The 23339-nt window shown below is 40.4% G+C and overlaps 1 protein-coding gene across 8 annotated transcripts in view; it reads right to left on the bottom strand.

Moving 5' to 3' along the window:
- Positions 1-23339, bottom strand: part of gria4a (glutamate receptor, ionotropic, AMPA 4a) — a 95926-nt gene that overhangs the window by 33639 nt on the left and 38948 nt on the right. For all 8 annotated transcript variants that reach the window (XR_015087419.1, XM_086035235.1, XM_086035228.1 and 5 more), the window contains exons 4-11: positions 22208-22260; positions 21894-22025; positions 19582-19635; positions 18844-19002; positions 14957-15124; positions 14654-14758; positions 11839-11949; positions 102-308 (exon numbers count right to left, since the gene is read on the bottom strand). Coding sequence is in view for 7 of the 8 variants with exons in the window: in XM_086035235.1 (XP_085891361.1) it covers positions 102-308; positions 11839-11949; positions 14654-14758; positions 14957-15124; positions 18844-19002; positions 19582-19635; positions 21894-22025; positions 22208-22260 (989 nt within the window). In the remaining variant the exon portion in view is untranslated. The remainder of the gene's footprint in view (positions 1-101; positions 309-11838; positions 11950-14653; positions 14759-14956; positions 15125-18843; positions 19003-19581; positions 19636-21893; positions 22026-22207; positions 22261-23339) is intronic.

Below are 23339 nucleotides of genomic sequence, written 5' to 3'. Positions count from 1 at the left end.
TCCTAATGTTCATAATAGCATTTCAAAACCTACAAATCAAACGATGGCCCAAGACTACTGCAAAGTACTGTACTAATCTGCGCTCATCCATCCACCCTTACCCCATAAACAAGCTCGCCCACCATCCCGTTCCATATCTTTGTCTCTGGATCTCTGGCTCCGTATTTCCCATCGGGCACAATGGAGATCTTGTATTTGATTCCAATGTGTTTGGCGATCTCCGAGGCCAGATCCACACAGTAGCCCTCATACTGGTCATTGCCTTCATATAGCTCCCAGTTCTTCTTCAGCATCACATAGGGGCCCTCCTACAAAAGCAGCAAAAGGCAAGAAAGACACTGTTTGGAGGTTGGTGATTGATGTAAAAAAAAAAAAAAAAAAAAAAAGACAGGAAAATAAATGTCAAAGGTATGCAAAATGGGTAAAACAGATGGGCATACTAATAGAGTAGTATCAAGGACATTTCTTTCTGCATTAAAAAACAACAACAACAACAAGACAAAGGATAAGTCTTATTTGAATGACTTTGGTTAAATTCTACAAACAGATCTTAATATTTCTATATACTTGTATAGCTGGTACACGTTGAACATCTTCACAGCATAACATTTTATCGGGGTTATCCAAAAGTTTGGCTGATATGTAGCTGTACTGTACAAGAGGCAAAATAGAAAGGTGATAAGAGAGGAACACATACGCCTTTCTTTCGAAGGTGCACCGCGTAAATGGAAATTATATGATAAAACAGAGGATAAATGATTACATCAGTTCTTTCTACCGATGTCTGGATGCCTTAAATGTGAATTATTCACACTTTGTTGTGCCTCGTGTCTTATCTTTATCTGCCTTGACGTGCCTCCACTGGGGCGTGCACCTGCCTCAGTGTTGCACTGTTGCCGACGCTGAGGGCGAGAGATGTTCAACAGGAGGCAAATTCAGGCAAGGAAAGAACACAGCTGCTTTGAAGACGAGCTATCAAAAGCAAAATGACTTTTTGAGCGTAGGGTTTGCCAGATGAAAGCAACGCGTGAGTCTAATGGTTTGGTGGGTGCGCTTTCAGCACACACACCTGAGCAGAGTGACGGTGCATCTATCAGCGGTGGTGGATTATTGTATTATGCCTCAGGCTGCTGCCCTTTTAATCCAACTGAACCAAGCCTATTAAAATGCTATTGATCTCTTTTTAATCAGAAACGAATCTCCTCTAATTTATCAAGCAGGCTTTTTCAATTGGGTTGAAAATTTGGCCTTGAAATGTTCGAATGAGCGGTGCAATGAAATGCGCAAATGAACAACAATTTAGTAAAATCAGAGGCGGACGGGGATTTTCTAAATCATAATAGTTTTGAACCTGACATGTTCATAAATCGAGGTAATGTTTCCCATTGAAATGAATGGAAATGCAATTAATCTGTCCCAGCCCAAAACAGTTAAACTTTCCTTTTTTTTTTAGCAGTGTGCGTGGTTAAAAGTAAATACACTACAATATAGAAATAAGGCAAAACATACTATTGCAAAGAAATAAAACACTTAAACATGATATGTTACGTTATTTTTATTGCACTTTCATAATCACATGGGGAACTTCTGATTGAAGTGTTTTTTTAATTGTGTCTGTTTTTTTCTCATTTATGGGTGCATTCTTTTTCCCCAAATATGCAAACATTTATACATTTCTGTTTTTTTCTGCCAAGATGGGGTGCTGACCGTACATTAATGAGAAATAAAATGAACTTTTTTTTTATTTTGGCAAATGGCTGCAATGACACAGAAAGTGAAAAAAAATTCAAGGGGCCTGAATACTTTCTGTACCCACTCTAGATGGATGGATGGATGGATGGATGGATGGATGGATGGGTATATAGATAGATGCAGAGAGTGTAATATATTACCACTATATTTACTACTGTATATAATTAATTCAAAGCAGTATGATTGGTGGATAAAATAGCAATGTTTATACTACATGTAAAAAAGCATGGATGAATTAAATCAGGGGTCGTGGGTTCGATCCCGGCCCCGGCCTCCCTGTGTGGAGTTTGCATGTTCTCCCTGTTTCTGCGTGGGTTTTCTCCGGGTACTCCGGTGTCCTCCCACATTCCAAAAACATGTATCGTTAATTGGACATTTTAAGTTTAATTGCCCCTAGGTGTGAATGTTTGTTTGTCTCTGTGTGCCCTGTGATTGGCTGGCAATCAATTTGGGGTGTCCCCCGCCTACTGCCCCGAGACAGCTGGGATAGGCTCCAGAACTTCACGCGACCCTTGTGAGGATAAGCGGATTAGATAATGGATGGATGGATGGATGGATGAATTAAATCATTTAAACAAGACCCTTTACTTCACCCTAATTCTCCAATTTTTACATGATATTTGGATATATTCTATCCTTCAGTCTTTTTGAGAAACGTTTAATGAGGAGATATTTTCTCCTCCAGCATGACAATGTCGCAGTACACAAACAAGGTCCATAAACATATGCTTGTTTTTTTTTGTTCTTTGGTGTGGAAGACCTTGACCTTTAGGATTACTGTGTACGGGCACGATCTCTGGTCCAACATCACTCTGACCTTTCAAATATTGTTATGGGTAAAAAAAAATCTCACTGAAAGACTCCGACGTCTTCCGAGTGAAAGTTACAGCGGCAAGGGGGGGGGGGGGGGGGGGGGCTAACCATATTTCCTTCCGTCCCACTACATGTAAGCATGCAGATACTGCCTTTGGTTTTCCATTCTTCATTGTCCAAAATTTGACATGTAAAAGAGGACAGTGGGCAATTTTTTCCCACATACAGCAGCTATTAAACATTGTGAAAGTTGTCTACTCCAAAGATAAGCGCCGTGTTTTCTTAGTTTAGTTTTGATATTGCATTTTACACTTTAATCAGCTTTAATATAACCATCACATGAATATATTGCCCCATTGTGTCAGAACGCCCAAAAACGATCCTCCTCCGATGACATTAGTAGAAACATTAGCGGCTCCCTGGGCGCTCATTCCATCGTTTCAACATGAATCATAAAATTAATGAACACCAGACGTGTGTCCTCTAATAGATCAACACAGCAATCTAAAGTGCTCACTGACTGGGAATATCATCCAAATGAGAGTTTGACAGCATATTGTAGTCATTCACACTTTGATCTCATTTGCTGTTTACTTCAAATTAACCGGCATCACATCAAATTAAATCCTTTTATTTGGAAGTTTTAACAATGTTAAAGGGACAAGATGATCCTTTTACAAGTTGAGTAATTACATCAAGTATGTTCAAAAAGAACAGTAGAACATAGACTAGTTTCACATTCTATATGGAAGTTGGGATGAAATGTATATTTCTGCTGATATGCAATTGCATAGCAATCTCGAGAGATTGCCGTAATCGGCATCATTCTCTTCACCAGTTGAATCATTTACTTTATTCGCCCTAACAAGGAAAACTTCATCATTTCCCTTGTCTCCTTTTCAAATTGCCCTCAACTTCATCATGTTGGAAGGTTAAGTGGTTTAAAAGTGATCAGCCCACTCTGCGGAGCTAATATGGAAGCTATGCACGTATGCACACATACGCGCACAAACACACATACACGCACACACTGGTGGGAACATTTTCATTTCAAAGTCCCCTTAATGTTTTTTATCAGTTTGTGCCAGATGCCTTTGTCCCAGTGTGAAGGTTATGTGAGTGATCCGTGTGTGTGTGTTTGTGACTTGGGAACAATATCATGCTTGTTTGTGCTGTACCAGGACAAGGAAAGGGTGTCAAAAATGTGGAAATGGGGACAAATAGGAGCAAAACCAGCATGTGAATCTGAAGATGAAAAAGTGATGTGCTGGCTGTTTAAATTTGGATTAACATAGTGCCCTGTTCTAATTCCAATTCTTGTTGACTATTTATTCCCATGTATTATAATGGGCTGGGGGAATAAATTGGCAAATTCGACTAAGTCGACCACTAGAATTGGTTGACACAAAAATGTCGGCCTCAAGGCTATAAATAATTAGAGCTGGGCACTTTACCCTTTTTGGCCCACCTGGGTACCCTTCCGTCCTCGCCCCTTCCGTCCTTATTCATCAAAATAATCGTCCTCCGACCCCGTCCGTCCTCGTCCTTTTAAAACATTGACATCCTTACATTCCGTCGATCCGTCCCTGGCTGCCCCCCCAAAAAAACATTAAAAAAACAAACAGACCTCTGTGCACTCATAAACATTATTTAATGCTCATTATCTGGCTGATTTCCGATGCACATCCACTTACCGGCTGGGCGTATCGTGAGTGTATTGAATTGTTTACATCTGTTTAACCAAGATAGCATTTAGCTGCAACACATGACCGTCGCGATGTGATGAAGGTGATGATAATGATGCCGACTGGAGCAAGCCAGAAGACATCAGGAGAATATTTAAGATTGAGTAATAACGCAATACTATTGCGTTTTATTGCAAAACCTTTGCGTTTTAATGCAAGACATTTTCTGTTTTTATAACATAATTATTGCAAAATAACGGAAGGATATTTTTAAGAGGAAACAAAGACTTCCACTTCCGGGTTGATTGTCTAAAGATGTCGGTAATGTAAATCCAGCCTGAAACACCAGCGATGGAAAAATAAAGGGCTGGATGGCAGAGATGGAAACATGGAGAATTTGAATAAACAGAAATGTGGGAAAAGTTACAAAAGGAGTGACAACAAATGATACAAACGGCTATGAAGTACAAAAAAAAAAAAAATGGTGGGTTGAGATAGAGCTTTGTAGGAGCAAATGGTTGGGGCTGATAAGGCATTAAAAGGTTCCTGATCAGTGCCAAGGAGTTTGAACCAGTTTGCTCGAAGCGACGGGGCAAACAGCTGGACAGTGAAAAGTCATTTAAACAATCAGTTCGGCATTACAAAACGCTAGACTGTCGCATAATGAATAACCAACGGCCGAGGCATCAAATATGCCTGTGTAAGCCATCCATTGCAAGAGCCAGAGGGCCGGACCAAGCGGTCACAGCCTATTTCAGTCTGTCAGATGGATAATCAGTCCATTCATTCCGCAATTAGTCAAATTACAACACTTAATCATGCACTCAATGATGTATTGGCCAAGTGAGTCAGCATGATTGTCTCTGAGCTATCTCAACATAAAAAAAACAAAACACTTCAACATTTAGCTCCTCGGTTGTTGTGTCGCTCGGTCAAGTCGACTGCTAATCTGCCTATGACAGACGCCCATTTTGTAGGCGATGAACGGGAAACTTAAAAAAATAGTCGGTCTAAGCATAGTCGGAAGCCCATTTTTTCCATCTATGTTATCGTCTGTTTTCCCGATGAGGCGAGGTTTCTCTAATAATAGAATTACTCTATAGTATTGTTGGATTGAGTTGTTGTCGTTCGGGGAGAGATCTGAGTGAGGGAACAGGCGAGAGGAAGTGACGTTTTTTCCCATGTTACGAGACTAAGGGCCGGACTAAATGAGTCTCCTTTAAATGCGACAAGGTGCGGGGTCCTTAAAGGTACATAAAGTTGCAAAATGGTCCTTAAAGGCGCTAAAAGGAGAAGCATTTAGTCTGGCAGCGGACATTCATGTACCATACAGCCACGATTTGTTAATGGCTCTTCATTGCCAGCACCTCCTTTAGTGTCATCACTTGTTTTCAAAGGTGTTTCATGATCACTTTGGTTAACATGATTAATTCACTTCATCATAGTTTAATGGGGGCGGCACGGCGCTCGACTGGTTAGCACGTCCGCCTCACAGTGCAGAGGCCGTGGGTTCGATCCCGGCTCCGGTCTCCCTGTGTGGAGTTTGCATGTTCTCCCCGTGCCTGTGTGGGTTTTCTCCGGGTACTCCGGTTTCCTTCCACATTCTAAAAACATGCGTGGTAAGTTGATTGGACACTCTAAATTGCCCCTAGGTGTGATTGTGAGTGCGGTTGTTTGTTTGTCTCTGTGGGCCCTGCGATTGGCTGGCAACCAATTCGGGGTGTTCCCCGCTTACTGCCCGAAGACAGATGGGATAGGCTCCAGCACGCCCCGCGACCCTTGTGAGGATACGCGGTATCGATAATGGATGGATGGATAGTTTAATGGGGACAAAAAAAAAGTTTCAAAATCCCTACAATCAGAAATGAACCATCTGCTGTTGGATAGTAAATAAACTTTGCGGTTCCGATCTACAGTGATTTTGTACACTTTATTATAAATCCTTGCGTGAATTTGTTCTTCTGAACTTCCTTCAACAAAACACAAAATGTTATTGCAGTAATCCAGCTGTTGTTTGTTATACAATGAAGCACAATTTAATTGTTTCATCAAATGTTATCAAATACTAAATTTTAAACACATAAAACCCAGAAACACAGCTGTTTAATTTTATCTTTTTATGAGCCATAAAACCAAGTGCAGGAAACGGCATTTATAAGACATTGTTACGTATTTGTAATACAAACAACAACTGCATGCTAAGCACGATGGGAAACGCCACATGACTTAAAAATTGATCACAACTGCAGTGCAACTTTCCCTTCCTAGTAGTGTTTGTGATTTTTATTCTGTGGTGGCTTAAAGGCATGCATGCATGAATCATTGACTTGGAAGGGTGAGGCTAAATGTGTGTAAATCAGGGGCGGATCCAGAACGTGGCTAATGGGTGGGCTTGGAAAAATCAGGGTGGGCCTGAATATTTCTCTCACTGAGCACAATCCTCCTGTCCCGACACATTGCATATTCAAATAAAACCACAAACCGAATAACATGAAGTTCGGATATTCCTTAGACAACCGCAATTATGCCACTTTTTAATATTCAATAAAATTAAAAAAACACAACGAAACACTAATTAAATAATAATGTATTATCCATTTAAACGTTTTTGTTTTTTTTCATGAATCCCACTGGGTGGGCAGTCTGTCAATCTGGGTGGGCCCGTGCACACCCAGGCTCACCCACGGCTCCGCCCCTGGTGTAAATGGGCCCATATGTCACAGAATTTTTCAGGTGTGAAGTTCGCCATTGTCAGTGTTACACTGATGGCGCTGGATAACAACTAAGAAGGTTTTTGACATAATTTCAGGAGAAAAAGTCAAGTGAAGGACTTGGTAGCGTTTAAATAAATCAAAATGTATTTATGTTTAAAGTCAGTGGGCAAAGAAGGAATTTTGGCCTTCATTTAATGGCTGAACCTTCACACTTCCTCTTGGAGGAAGTGAAATACATTGGAGGCAAGTTGACCCTGCAGGCATGACAGAGTAGAGTTACAAAAATGATGGAGCTCAGTCATGAAGGTGAAGGATGAGCACTGTTGAAACACGAGGCCTCTGTCAAATTTACAAATGATGGGACTTTGTGTGTTTCTACTCTGTCATTTACAATCACATTTTAAAGTAATGTGAGGAGGGATACAGTATTAGGCACAGTGAGCTCATTTTGTCACATACACACCGATGAACAATCTAAGAGTCTTAACTTACTCTAATGGGAGACGCAGTAGTGCACGGGCAGAAATTCCAAACGCCACACGAGAGCGCTGAAGCTGAAATTCGAACCTACAGTAGAATTGTGCTCACAACTATCCCCCCATACTGCCCTCATTAAAACTCTTTGCTGCAATTGTTCTATTCAAGTAAGGATGGCGTACTGTGACATAACCCTCGAGTACCTGTTGTTGAAAGCTACCTTACCGAGGAAATCAACCCAAATATTTTCTTTACAATAATATCTTCTATGCAACCCCGCTAGTCTGAACACTGCATTCTGATTGTGTTTGTGTTTGAGTTAAGTAGTAAAACCCACCTGTTTTTGTCCATGTCAGGGGGCTCACCTATTTTCTGAAGCTGATCCGTGATTGTTTATTACCTGAGCCCTGAGCAACTGTGATATCGTTTTCAGTTTACAGCAAGTGACAAAATGGCCGCTCCCTGAGATGGCTAAAAACGGGTGGATTTTGCTACTTCAAGTAGAAGTCAACCCGCCCCACAATGACTTCAAATAATATGTTCTATTCACCTTCACTAGCTTAAACATTGCATTCTGATTAGTATTTTGTTTGTGGAATATGAGTTAAGCAGTAAAATCCACTCATTTTTACCCATCCAAAGGGGCGGCCATTTTGTCACTTTTGTCAAGCTGAAAATGACATCACAGTTGCTCAAGGCTCAGATAAACGACCAATCACGGCTCACCTGTTTTATGAAGCTGAGCTATGATTGGTCACTACCTAGCCGTGGGCAACTGTGACGTCATTTTCAGTCGACAGCAAGTGGCAAAATGGCCGCCCCCTGAGATGGACAAAAACGGGTTGATGTCACTGCTTAACTAATATTCCACAAACATAATATGAATCCGAATGCCATGTTTTGACTAGTGGGCCTGCAAGAAAATATTTGGCTTGACTTCCCCTTTACTCAAACACTGCCAAAGACACATTTATTTGTCTTTTCACAGTCCAGACATTCAATGCCAGGAACCTATTTATATTTTTGTCCATTTTTTTCAAACGTTAGGGTAAAAGAGTCTGGCAGTGAATATGTTAAAAGCAGGCTCAAACACAAAGAAGTGAACTAAAGTAATATGAGTCTGGACAAATGAGCAAAAGCACAATACAAGAAACCATTCTCTAGTTTGCAGTAATAATGGTTGTGAATAATGATGAGTTTGTTTTTCCACGGTGAGTGAAGTGTATATGTGGACCCATGTCTCTCTGCACTACGGCACGCTGCATGCACACGCACACACCCAACACACATTTCATTTGTTGGTTGATACAATGGCTGCATGTTTAGTGTCATTCAGTAGAGCTCACTCCCCCACCAAGGTTACTCTGTTACCAAAAATTGAAAAGAAAAGTCTCATATTTATATTCCCTTGTTGGTCTTTTTGTCACCCAGCAGACTACTTCTTGACATACTGACTCAAAGGGTAAAATAAATGCCTGTATCGTTCGTCCCCTTTGTCCAAATCCTCAACAAAATCAACAAAACTATCTTTCATCGCGTTTACTTTTTCACAGAGTCAACAAGGCGCAAAAGCAACAAAGCTCATACATGGCTTACCACATATTCACAGTACTGTAATACTGTATAGGTACACTGCATATAAAAACAAAACTCTAGATTTAAAGCGCCATAAATGAATGGCTATGTTGTGGATGTGGATGGGTAGTTAGCTGTATGTAAGAAGTTGCTCCAAAATCCAACGGAAATACACAAGGTTTGGATGCAGAGCTTTAGAGACGCTCAGTCTATCAGTCTTTGCGTCTTTCTCCAAAGGCCGGGACTCAGTTGAGATGCTGTTTCTTCAGTGTCGCAGCAGAAGCTTCTTCTTCATCAGAGGCTGCAAAGAGGAGGAGGTGGCTGAGCTAACGTTAGCCAAGGTCTGCTGAGGTATCCATCCACAGAGAGGTATGAAGGAGGCGTGACGAGAGAAACAGTGGGGCAGATGGAGTCAGGGGAGAGGAAGAGGACAGACGTGTTGGGGGAGAAAATGGCAAGACACATCGAAAAGACGTGTACAGTAATGCACTGTCACTCTTCCCTCCACGCAAACCTTTGCTAACCCCATTTTAAAAAAGACAGACAAATGATTTGATTGAAGCTCACACTCATCAGACAATTTTGTCGATACACACACTTAGTCTCTTGAAATCAATTCAAGAGCTGTATGTATGTGAACTAGAGATAGACCGATATGCTTTTTCAGGGCTGACACGATACTTATTATTAGTAGTCAAGGAGGCCGATAACCGATATTTGGAGCCGGTATTAATTTTCAGCAAAGAGGAAAATATTGGCATCAAAATCTAGAAAAAAACAAAAACAAACCTCTTACCTTTGTTGAAACGTCTCTAAGCATATCGTCGCTGTCCTGTGAAAAACACTTGTCCATTTTTTTCATTTTTCTTATTTTTACGTAAATGGTGTTCCCACGTTACAGACTTCGCGTTAATGTGAAAATTAAAACAATTTCCAAAATTGGACATACGTGTTTTTAACAGGACAGCGGCGATATGTTTATTGAACAATTGTTTACATTTTCATTGTTGATTTTTTGTATTTTTATTATTACTATACATTTTTGACAATATTCATCTTTGTTATAAAATTCTAAAGTTGAGGGAGCACCCAGGATCCTCGGCATGTCTTAAAAAAGTTAAATGAAAACTTAAACAATAGCTCCATATAGTTTTCTACAGTAAATGAAGTCCTCCAAAATTTCAGAGTGACAGAAATGTTAACCTTTCAGATATCTTTATGATTTCAACACAATTTAAAATTAATTTATTATAGGCTATCGGAATTTTAAAAAAGGCAGATGCCGATATTCGTCAAAACAGAGAATATCGCCGCCGATAATTGGCCCGGCCGATAATCGGTCCATCCCTAATGTGCACTGTTCTTACATTACATAAGGTCACCTCTCATTATGATCCGGTGCAATTATATATGACTGTAGCTACAATTACAATAATAAAAATGGCCAAGTTATTGCATTTTTGAACATGTCAATCAAAACTTAAAAAGTGCTACCTCTGTCAAGGCAACAGTGCGTCAGCTCTAACATCTGTCATACAGAAGATCGATGCTATGTGCTGAAATGAGACTTTGGAGTTTATTTCCCTGACATCAGCTTGTCTGCCAAATTGAACAGAACACATTTAGAGGAAAAAGGGTGTGGCCTACCATAAATTGGGCCACAGATGCATGATGTCAAATCACTTACACAAACACGCTCAGCCCTCCTTTTTCTCGGATTGACACTGTGCCATGATTATTTAATTGGCAGTGGGCTGGGCATGTGAAAGTCATTAGAAGAGACCAGACTGAGGTCACATCTGAACGGTGATCCGAGGTCAGTTTTAGATTTGCCTATTAATGAGACATTAGTATAATCAAGTGTCACTCCCTTGTGGCCACGCTCCGAGGGCTTGCTTAAACTTGTTCGGAGTTTTCTGAGGCATGAATACAAATTCGCTGCAGGACACTCACTCTCGACTCCCTCTATTAGGCTGGATTTACACTACATGGTTCAAAGTGACACAATTGCGATGGACCATGGCAGCATAAAGAAGAAAAAAAACCCCACAAAATTGGATATTCTCAGATTGAAATCAGGCCACTTACAAATGTGGACAAAAATCGAATATGTGCCTGCCAATGTGACAGCAGTATAAGCCGACAAATCAGATACAGTAGGCCCTGTCAATGTGAGTCGGATCCAAACGCAGTGCTTGGTGATGTATACCCACGCCACACCCACTCACCCCAAACAAGACAAATAGACACATTAACAAGCACATCCTGTAAACTGTATTGCTAACAACAATAGCGACATATTCCAGTATATTAGAGGTATGCAGATCATTGTCTGGGAAAAATATTTACAGACGGCGGCCAGCAGAGTAATGCTGAGGTTACCCTCACCAAAATCAATCGGGGAGAAGAATCATCTCAGGTCAACAAAACAGAATCCGACCTTTTTTAATTAGTATATATCGTTTGGCTGGATGGATGCTTACTTCTGTGTTGCCGTTGTTTGCATGCATTTTGGACGTCTGCATGCAGGTTGATTCTATGAGATCAGTGGATAAAAATACAGCAATAATGGATTTGTGTAAATTGTCCCAAAAATTGGACATGGGCTTTAAATTGCGATTTAAGCATTTGCAGTGTAAATCCAGCCATCTAAGCAGATATTCTATCAATATTACAGTATTGTGTATTTCGTGTTATGTGATGGGAATCAGAGATGTGATGCGGCTTTAGTTAGATTCACGAATAAAAATACGACAGCCGCCCGCCCCTTAAAAATAGCACCATAATTATGCGTAAAATAAAGCAGTCAGTTGGAACATTACCATGATAGTCGTCACAATTACAGTCCGGTTCTCCATCGCTGAGCTGTCATTGGACACGGAATTTTCATTCTGGACCAAGACAAGTTTGTCGATGTCATTCCAGTAACCGACCTGACCCGAATAAAGGAGAGAGAGGAAATCATTCAATTAGTCTGTTTTATAGCTCAAGTCAACCGAAAACACAATTACCGGTACAAGACAATGGACAAACGGTAATAAAACTAATAAGAATAGATCAAAAAGTAAAATAGAACAAAAAGTAAAAGCCAACCAACAGAATAAGCCCGGACACAAATTTCCCCTTGGAACTGACGATATTGAGTATGAGCCAAGAACTTTCAATAAAACTGTCGAAGGAACTGAAATGAGATGCTGTTTTATTTGTTCTCTTTATTGCAGGAATACCTGTTTCCTCCAGTCAGAAAATATTAGTAGTAAAAACCTTAGCTCATCGTGATGAATGGGTTTAGTTTGACGTTTTACGTCTTTGCAGACTTTTATGTACACCAAGGTTAATTGTGTCGAGATGCTCCCAAATGTACACATCCAAGGAAGCTCTGATAACATCGACAGGAGGGTTTTGTTTCTTCGCGACGCTCCTGTCACAGATTTTCTTCTATGGTTGTGTTCAAGACTTTTTCTGCATCTCTCATATACCGCTTGCTTCAGTATTAGTCACCAAAGTGTGAATTTGCGAGGCAGAGGGAATGTTCTTACACTTGTTGGTTGGTTCGCTTGCAGCATTATGCACAGCACTACAATTTCCACGAACATTGTAAATAGTCTTAAATGCCCCGTCACAGATGTTTTTTTAGTGTAGAGGGTGACATTTCAACATGTAAAAATTTTTAGGAAATGGAGTAGGCCTGCGTAATTACATAATAAGGCAATAATCAATTCATCTGTCAATTATTTTGTTGATTAATTGATTAATCGGATTAAAAAAATAAATTCGAACTTCCATTTCTATTCAAAAACAGAACATTTCAAATTGGCAGTCCAGGAAAAAAAGATGAATCGCTTATTAAAATAATGATCAATTATGTGATGTGAATGATGGACCCCATAAAAAAATGCCCCTTATGAGCTCCTCTCCCAGGTTTGGCATTCCTAAGGCATAAATATCCTCTCATATCTTGACTGAGGTTTGGAAACTCTACTGTTCTGCCATGCAACAGTATACCTAAAACGACTAAAATATTGGCCCTCATGTCAAACAAGTTTATTTGATAATTGATAATTGATTATATGTCGATTAATTGATTCATCGTTGCACCTCTAAAATGTAGGCAACCTACTTGGCATGCAGCTGGAGTACTCTGTACTGTATGCATGGTTTTGTGTAAAAGTATTTATGTTTGGAACTAGCACCTTTTATTTATGACAAAGCTGCCAACTGCTATGGATCATTTTATTTTGCAACCAAAATCACTGAACACGAACCTGTTACGCCCGTAACACTGATTGATGCTAATATTTCAAAAAAATCATGGCTCCGATTGTTCAAACAGGTTACAAATGAGAAAACTAGTTGTTAGATAATAGCAATATGCTGTGATTGGAGACGCGGAGTTGTACAGGGTTCGTGCGGCCCACCTCGCCAATCCCCTCATGACCGAACGGGGCAGAGAGGCCTGATGCTGAGTGATCTTATCCGTGCGCAGCTCGCCGGATTGAAGCATATTACTGTGACAGCGCGGCGAATTGAAGCATATTACCACGACGTACATATGAAGTGTCGATGCTCAATGTGTCGTGCGATTCACATTAGTTCTCGCAGCCACGAGCTTCCCTGTTCGTCATTGCACGAGTCGCTAATCACACTTTAGTTGTGTCAGGCTGGCTGGGTTAAGGCTGTACTGTAGCTGGTCATTTGGGGGGCCCAAAGCAAAGAGTCAGAGCTCCCCCCTTGACTTAAGTCTAATTTTGACAAAAAGTGAGTTATGTAAATTAGGTCACTTTGTCCTGGTTTTGAAATCTTGAATTAGCCGATTTGATATACTGTAATATACTTTGATATACTGTACTTTGCCCTGAGATGGATTAAAAACAGGTGGATTTCGCTGCCTAATTCGTAATCCACAAACGCAACCTTAATCAGAATATCAAGTTTAGACTAGAGGGGGTGCATAGAACATATTATTGTAAATAAAAATGTTGGGTTGACTTCTTCTTTAAAGGGTTGTGTTTAAAAGGCCACTTTCCCCACGTTTTGAGTAATGTCGTCATAATTTGCTTTTTGTTTTTATTAAAATGGGGAAAAATGTATTAAAAACATGAATGATTTTGTTTTCAGGATGAATGACATGGTGTCATAAAGCAATCGAAAACGGAAACTATAACATCACACATTACGACCTTATGGTCCTTTGATTTGCGGTGTTGGTTTGGTGCCTGGCCTGGAGTTTTTCACACCCATGAGTAAACAGTAACATTTAAAGAATAGTGTTCTACCTGGGATTGTTTTTAAATGTCAGGGTTTATGATACCAGAGGGAGCAAACACACACACAGAAATACCCAAGTACTTGTAGACATAGCCTTCGTTCCTCTGTTACTGATGTTTTTTGTTGGCTCCTTTGCCAAGTGTGACCTTGTGTTTTCTGCTTGCCAGTTTTTGGATTTTGTCTTGAGTTGGAGGATACATCAACATTTCTCAAGCTTTCTGACAGCCTTTGCTACTTTGTTTCTTTTTCCTTCAACACTACATTCCATCTTACACTGTCAGGCTGTGTTTTGAGAAAAATATGTCATTCTATATATTTATCTTATTGTTGCTTTATTTAAAAAAAAAAAAAAAAAAAAAAAAAGCCTACCTTGCGTGGTCCATTGCTCTTCAGTTCAAACACATCCATGGTATAATTGATTCTCCGACCAAAGTGATCAAATTGGATATTGCCAGTCAGGCCCTGAATGCGCACCTGGATTTAGAACAATAATGAGAGACAAGTCAAAAGACAAATATTAGATTTTTTTTTTTTTTTAAGGTTGATAATGTTGTTTATGTAATGTATGTTTGGATGGCGCGTATAATGAATTCACTTCATGGAACAAAATTGAGCAAATTAGGAAAAGCTAATAGGCCTTCAACCAATGAAAAACCCAGCTCAAATAAGCACCTGCTTGAGTGCTCGTTCCATATCTATTCCTTGATTCCAGGGGGCAGCGGGATTGGCCAAGCAGTCTCCAGCATTTCCCCGTCGACTTATGTCAATTTTCTGACGGCGAAGAGTCCGAAAGGCTTCAGCCATCACGAGCACACCATCGTACGTTAAGGATGACGTATACTGAGGATTGAAGGAGGAAAAAAAAAGGGAAATCCATGTATTACAATTCTTTGTGTACACTGAATCTACAGTACATGCACCATGTAACCGGTGCGCGCAAAAAAAAAGTAGAAAAGTGTAACAAAAATAACCTACACATATATTATCATATTATATTACCACAATCGGCACGTCACAGGTTAAGACAGAAATATTGTTTTCAAATACACTCAATTGGGGTTTTTATGATCCTGTAATGCAAAAACCTAAACCTGCCATGGCATTTAAACTCTAACTTCTAATGGTGAAACGTGCAGTGGGACTGGTCAGGGTGAACCACTTCACCCTGAAGTAGATCAACTTGCAACGAAATGAGATTGAAACTGAAAAAAACAATGACGATTTGGAGATGTTCGATATGTGACCTATTTGAAAAGTACTGATGGCCATGACAGGTCCTTTTTCCAAATTCATTAAAAATAACGCACGCCCCAGCAAGGAAAATGATTTCACTCATACAGCTGCGACACCACATGCAGGGATTCCCGCAGACACTCAGGTGGGGGCACTCAAGCACACAGCAGGCAGCCTTCACTTCATAGCAGAAACAACTGGAGGCAGCGCGATGGGAGGATAGAGAGAAGTGAAATGACAAAGTCAGCGGATGTGCTTCACACCTAAACAGCTAGCTTTCTCCTTGCTGGCATGCCTTGATTTGTTCCCCTTCAAAAGTACAGCAGGAGGAGGCGCAACCAACTGATCATCCTTTCATTCCTCAATATGAGATGGGAAAAACCTCTGGGTAAATGACTATGCTGAAAAGACAAGCATAGAATCTAAACCTAATTATAGATGTAGCTAAATTTATCCATAAGAAAAGGCACAAAACTATTTGAACATTTGTTAGATTATATAAAATGTGGTTACATTTATTGCATTTTTGGTCTTAACTCACAAAGCATTCACGCCACTTGACTTTTTCCACATTTTCTTACATCACAGAAATATTCCAAAATGGATTATGGATGTTTTTTTTTTTGTCAATAAATGTAAACAACATCCATCCATTCTCTATACCGCTTCGGGACTTGAGTTCATAAAATCAGCTAATATACAGCCTATGGCAAAAAATAAATAAATAAAAATGAAATAGCAAAACTTTTGGGCATGGACAGGTATTGATCATCCCATTGTCTCTGTAATAAGAAACCCTGATGGTGTCAGGCAAAAGCAATAGTGTGCGGGAAAATAAGTTGAAAAAGACCCTTGTTCGAAAAAGCTTTTTAAATTATTCTAGTATATGACTTCAACAGGTCACTGATCATTTTTATTACATTTTAGGGAAATCTCAAGGCAGATCGGAACTCATTTCAGGGCACACCAGCACAGAATTACTGGGTAAAGACATTTTGATTGATGGCTCAAAGTAGTTAGCTCAAAATCTACTCCCTATATAAAAGGGGCAATTTCCAATATAGTGCATTTCACATGGCACATTATTAAACTAAACCCCTGCTTGACTGGCCCAAGGCTAAGTGAGCAGAGGGACTCATTTCCCATAATCCTCCCTAGCTGAGACCTCACCTCTCCACAGTCACTTCCTGTCCTAGCACCACAATAAGTACCTGGACCACAATAACTTCTACAACATATTCAAAACAGATAACAAAGTCCCAATCTTGAATGCCATCTATGGTTTCTTGTTAAGTTGCTATCCTTTCCACTATGAGCAGATGTCAATGCACCAAAGCAATCATTTCACATGAGAAGTGGCTTTGGCCTAAGCACAAAAAAAACAAAAAACTGTGAATAGGCGAGTATTTCAGGGAATGCCGAACCACAAATATGCCGAGTTCACATTTTCTGTAACTCATGCGCCACTGTGAGTTCAACTCTCAGAATGCAAAGATACACTCAATAGGTTTGAATCTTATCTATGCGGTAAGTTTTTGACACAGTCTCAGGTTTTAGTAACTAAAGCCCGTACGTGTGAGAGGGTAGCCGGTATTCATTTTTTCGTCAGGAATCTTTCAAGCTCGAAATGTTCGCCAAACCTTCTCTAGACGCTTGCCTACACTTTTCTGGTCGCAAGGAAATTGTGAACATTTTCAAAATGACCGTACGGTATTTCTCTTTTGAACATGTGCAAAATTTCCTTGCAACCAGAAAAAAAACCTTAAAACTGTTGGCGAACGTTTGGCAAACATCTGGAGGATGTCTGCTGAACGTTTGCGACCTTGAATGAACCCTGACGTAAACACGCATTCGCTGCCTTCGCTAACACTCACAAACATTTACCTTGCAGCGGGATACAGGCTTAAAGGCTCCAAATATGATTAGTATATTACAATAAAATCTGTGTTATTGTGATATTTAAAATTATTTTCAGACCTTACCGTAGACAATTTAATGAATACGTTTGATTTTGTACATAACTGACCGGGTGTTACATGAGTGGAATTTTTGTGCTTTCAGAGTAATATTACAAAAAGTACCAAAAAGTACCAATTGCATGGTGGATGACACCTACTTTTAGACAAAATAACAGCAGTTGTGTTTATTTTGTTCATCTCTACACGTCGACTGTGTCGATTTATCATAACCATGTATAATGAGGGTGTCATTAAGATACTAAATGTTGTGTAAACTGTTGAGGGAAATTAATGCGGCTAATAAGGATTCATCCTCTGAAACTGAGAATGCTGATGAGCTAATTAACACCAGTGTAGGGTGAACAATGACATGCCAATAATAAAGTATATCATCATCAATATGGACTAAAGTCAAACATACTGTGGCATCTCATTATAGCCATTGCGTTGTGTGCGCGGGAGTGTGTGTTTATTTTCAGAAGGACTAGAAAATAGTTTCTATGCCAGCCAGAGTGGGACAAATATCTCCATTACTTTGGACTTGTACATATATTATGTGGTTAAGTGGGCACATCTCCAGATAACATATGGAAATAAAAAACAGAACTGTCTGTCGTACAATTCATAGATCAATAACAGTGTGAAAAAGGAATTACAGAAGACACTTATTGAAAAGAAAAAGACAAGTAGAGAGAGTAAGAACACTGCTATGTGGGGAGTAAACAGAGGAGTGCAAATACAGAGGGGGGTGGGGGGGGTTAGATTGTGGAATACACACTATACATACTGTTACATATAAGGGATCTGACTGTGTAATCACATGAAAATCCCAAAACAAACAAGACTAGATAGCTGGGATTAGGTGGAAAGGAAGTGAAGGCAGGGAAAGAAAATATGCAGCGAAACCTTCTCGCTGACATTGATTCCTCTGTTGGATCAACCGGTACATTGCTCTTACAGCTGCAATGTTTGGATAAGAACTTGAACTAACAGCGAAAATATCGGGGATAACCTTGAAAGGACCTGAGTTATGAAGAAAAAGCAATATCTCTCAATGTGGGTCTTTATATAGTACACAGAGCTGGGCACTTGACCCTTTTTTGCCCATCCGGCCGCGACCCTCCACCCTTGACCTGGGTACCCTTCCGGCCGCGACCCCCCAGCCATATACATAAACATTGTCGGCCCCATTGATCAAGGGTTGTATATGATCAATTAGACCCCTTTGAGTCCTGATTCTTCACCTTTAATAACTATGTAGATATGAGTCATTTTTTAAAATGTTGCTTAATTATATTGAAGACTTAGTAATCTCTTGCTGCTACTGTCGTCCAATCTTTATTTCTTAGTGTGTGAGATAACTCCTACCTTGGGTGGGCTCTCTGATCCAGGATATTCCCTCTGATCTAGTTCGTTCCAACGCTGCATCAGTTTAATGACAATAGGCTTGCTGAAGTCCACTAGCTGGAAACCAGTCACATTGGCGCCACCGTGCATGAACCTTTCCAGAGAAATGTCTTTGAACCCCTGGAAGGAAGCACAATCACCCAAAAACAAAACAAAAAAACCCATTATGATCCACTTCCTATTATCAGGAGAATACGAAATCTTGTACCATCTTATCACACTCGCACAGATTATCGACACTATTTACTCCTGATGAATACGGTGTCACTTCTGCTACTTGATAAGATTTCACACAGAGCTACTGTGTGTAGTAGAGAGGTCATGTAGAGTGATTCATTTAGAAAGGAGGTAGAGTACAAGGTAGAAACATGTGAGCCTGATCCCGGATTGATGAAAAGTAATTGCTAAAAGCGCCGAGAGCTTTTTCCAGGTTGACCTCATCTTCCAGCCCTCTTCTCGACGACTGAGGGATTAAAAATGAGGCATTGCTAAATTGACTCCTTTGAGCCTGATACCAACATCTGGAACTTGTTGAACCAAGCAACAAAATGCAGCATATTATGAATGAATATAGACATTGAGAAGTCAAATGTGGTAACAATGCAATTCAGGCATATGATCTGGTTGTTTTGTTTTCATATCTGGCAATTGCCAAACGTGACACGGTATAACGCCAGAAAATAGCCAAAGATGTCTTACCAGGTTTGCTATGATGTAGTGGTAGCCTTTTATGTGTTTCCCCACACTGACCGCCTGAAGAAAGATTGACAAAATGCAACACATTAAAATGATGACTACTAGGTTGGCTATGATAAATTCAAAATGACATTGGTTGAGGAAATAACTTGTTAAACAATTGCACTGAACTGTTTCATTGATGAAACGTATTTCGGATCATTCCGAAGCTACTGATTATCAGCACCGACAACACTCAATAGCTTGGTTAGTCGGCCGTAATGTGATAGATTAAATGCCGGCGTCCTTAGCGTAAGAGTCAAACTGAGCGGTGATACTGCACTCAAAATTCTTTAAGTTAAGTCATTATTGATACCATGATAGGGCCAATTTATATGCTATAAGTAATTGACAGTTCTTTCTACCAGCCTCTCATATCAGCAGCCACACTTATACACACACACAAACGCACACGCAAACACATACACAGAGTGCAGCTGGCAGGGCCTGACGAACAGAGAAGTGTGTCTCTGAGCGGGGACGCTAGCCAACACAGGCACTGTCGAGCCCATTGCGACATGAGTTTGTGTCTGTTGTAAACACTAATGTGTGTTTGTGTGTACCTCCGTCTGTCTGCTCACTCACCACAGAGTCCAATTAAAAAGCAGTCTGTCTGTCTGGGACGTGGGCTGTGTGTAGTTCAGTGGTTACACACATTTCGAGGCAAATGTGTTTGGGTTTGTTTTCATGTAACGCAATTCACTTACGCAATAGATATCCTACATGTCTGCATTAGTGGTGAACGCGTGTTCTGCGTCGGATTCGGATCACGCTTGTTCAAGTGTGTCAAAAGTACAGACGGTGGCTCGGATGTTAGGTGACAGAATCAATGGGACATTGCAAAGAAACGTTAGTCAAGCGACGCATACACACACGCGCACACACTTTTGTGTTATGTATTTGCAGACTTGGTTTTGGATTGGCTGTTTCTGCCACGTCATCTTTCACAAGCCAAGTAAAAGAACATGCGGCACGCCCACCACACAGCCATTATAACTACTAAAGTGACAAAAAAAATAAAAAATTCTTGTTAAAAATTATCCTTGTTGATCTCATTTTAAATAACGGTCAGGCAGCATTGATGTCGAACATGTTTGACCTCACGTTCCAATGCTATTGGTGCATGCTCACTGGCCCAACCGGTTCATATGGGCCTGACAGTGCTCTCCGTAAATGAACCTGTGATATTCATGTGCTATTGGAACTCATATTTTACTCAATTAATTTCATGCGGTAAATTATTCTTTTGTTTCATTCGAATAGGGCCTGCTGCCACACGTTGCCTGAAGCTGACAACTAGCTGGCAGAGAGTAGCGATGAAATGGAAACATCAAAATGGAAAAGTGCCATTGCTCTATTAATGACTGTAATTAATCATGTTCTGGTAAGTCTTCTGTGCTGGCATGTTGCAAAGCTTTTTTTTTTTTTTTCATTAAGGTCTTTTAGATTTGGTTCAATTTGTGTAATATCTCCATATTGACACCCCCCCCCCCCTCAGATTTTTCCTCAGGTACAGTAACCTAACTCATCTTTTAACTCTGCCAAACTTGCATCTCATTTGACCAAGGAGGGTCATTTCCGACAAAAATCGGACTTTGGCAAAAAATTGAGTTAGGCCAGGAGTGCCCAAATCCGATCCTCGAGAGCCCCTATCCAGCCTGTTTTATATGTCGCCCTCCTCCAACATACCCGATTTAAATGATCAGCTCATTTGCAAGCTTTTCATAAGCCTGATAACAATCCGATCATTTGAATCAGTTGTGTTGGAGGAGGGAGACAAATAAAACAGACTGGGTAGGGCCTCTTGAGGACGGGACTTCGGCACCACTGAGTTCGGCAGTTATGTTATTAGCGTGACGATGTGAAGCTGGTCTGGAACCACACGCCTCAGACATTAAGGGACCAATTGAAGTCCGCATCAGAAAGCACTAGGCGACAGAGGCAAGAAAAAAATCCCTCTAAGGGATAACCTCAACCATACCCGAGAGAGAAAGAGAGAGAGCGAGAGAGTGTTCGGCTTGGACAAGGAAGCATTGTGCACCGATTGCACAAGCAACTACAGTATATGATACGGTGATTAATTTAGTATGACTAAATTCATTCTAATAATCGTAGGAGATTTAGAGGATAAGTGGTATCGAAAATGGATAGTTGAATGAATGGAAAACAATAATACAAAAAAATGTACTCTAGTCGCAGTATAAGGCTTTGAATCGACTCAAGAAGACGATTCTTCTGGATTAGGTAAATAGTACATTGTAGTACATTGACAGCACCTGTTCTAGCATGCTCTGTAGTCTCTCTGGATCCAAGTCGATGACAAATTTCCTCTCTTGACGTCGGTCCAGGTCTTCTAAAAGTCGGCGATACCCAGCCTCGTTGAAACTCTCCACACAGATCGCACTCACCTGAGGTAATATTGCATAGCAATTAGTAGGCAGACATAAATGGCATGTCATTTGATAACAAAATTGCATCTCAAATAAAAAGTACAGATGTCATGCAAACCATTTCTTATATGATGTGTGATGACGATGTGTGTTTATTTTAGGCCGTTTCCAGACTTGTGTATGTGCGTGAGTCTACTTACCTGCCAGCCGTTTTGCCCCGCTCTCTCCATGATTGCCTGCAGGATCGCATAACCTAGTAAGTGACAAAGAAAACGGAGAAGGGAAAATGTGATGCATGAACAATGTGAGACCTGCTTGAAATGTGAAGCGATTATATTTTGCCGTTTTTACAAAAAATGGTAATGCGTAATATTCCCATCAGTGTTCAGAAAATGTTTGATTTCATCACAATTACAACACCGCGAGCGCATATTGGCAATATCAGCAAAATGCTTGCAGGTGCGCATTAAAATCCAGCAGACTCATCAGCCCATCTCATTCACCGAAGCAATACCCTAATGTCTTGTCTTCCAAGGTAGAGGGTAAAGCACTTACCGTAGCATCCCTCGCAACAATCCTCTCTTGACCAGCACATCAAGTACATCAGGAGATGATGATGTGCCAAACACTATTACATTGTGAGTCAATACTCGGTTTCAAAGGAGGTTTCTTGTGTCTGGTGGAATTCACTAAACACAATGTGGAACACTCCGAATTTGAATTCAGTAAAGTAAGAAAAGGTCAAACAAATCACATAATTTGAGACATGACATTTGCTCTGTGCCATCCGTGACTGTAACTCTGTGTTGAGTTTAGATTAAAAAAAAGTTCACAAGAGAAAATGTAGCTGTTAATAGAGATGGGAATCCAAAAACTGGTTCTTTTTGAGAACAGGTCCCAGTAAATCGATTCCTAGGGATCATTTGTTTGTTTGTTTGTTTGCCTGACCATTCTGCGTGTAGATACCAATGTCGCAAATGGTATAACAATACCATATGAACCTCTATCGTTTATATCCTTAATAGTATTTTGACGTGTGTGGTATTGTGTATGCTCTGTTGCTATACTAATTTTGTAATATGCGCCGTTGTGGGAATGAACACAGCTGATTCGATTCCCAGCCAACTGAAGCGGCTCCCCTCGTTCCCTTTAAGTTCAGTGCAAGCGAGGTGTGCGGTCTACATTGCGGAAGCAGAAAGAGACTCACTGAAGTCCATGTAGGAGATTGACACACGCAAATTAGGTTTATAAGGAACTGCATGAAGATCTCCACTTGTGGATGATGTGAAGTTGGCCTGTGTAAAGACCGCCTTCCGCCCCCGATCGTGCGTG

This window comes from Filicampus tigris, chromosome 7 (genome assembly GCF_054856515.1).
Source record: "Filicampus tigris isolate MCC_2025a chromosome 7, RoL_Ftig_1.0, whole genome shotgun sequence".
NCBI lineage: Eukaryota > Metazoa > Chordata > Actinopteri > Syngnathiformes > Syngnathidae > Filicampus > Filicampus tigris.
This window is presented reverse-complemented; position numbering and strand designations above follow the sequence as displayed.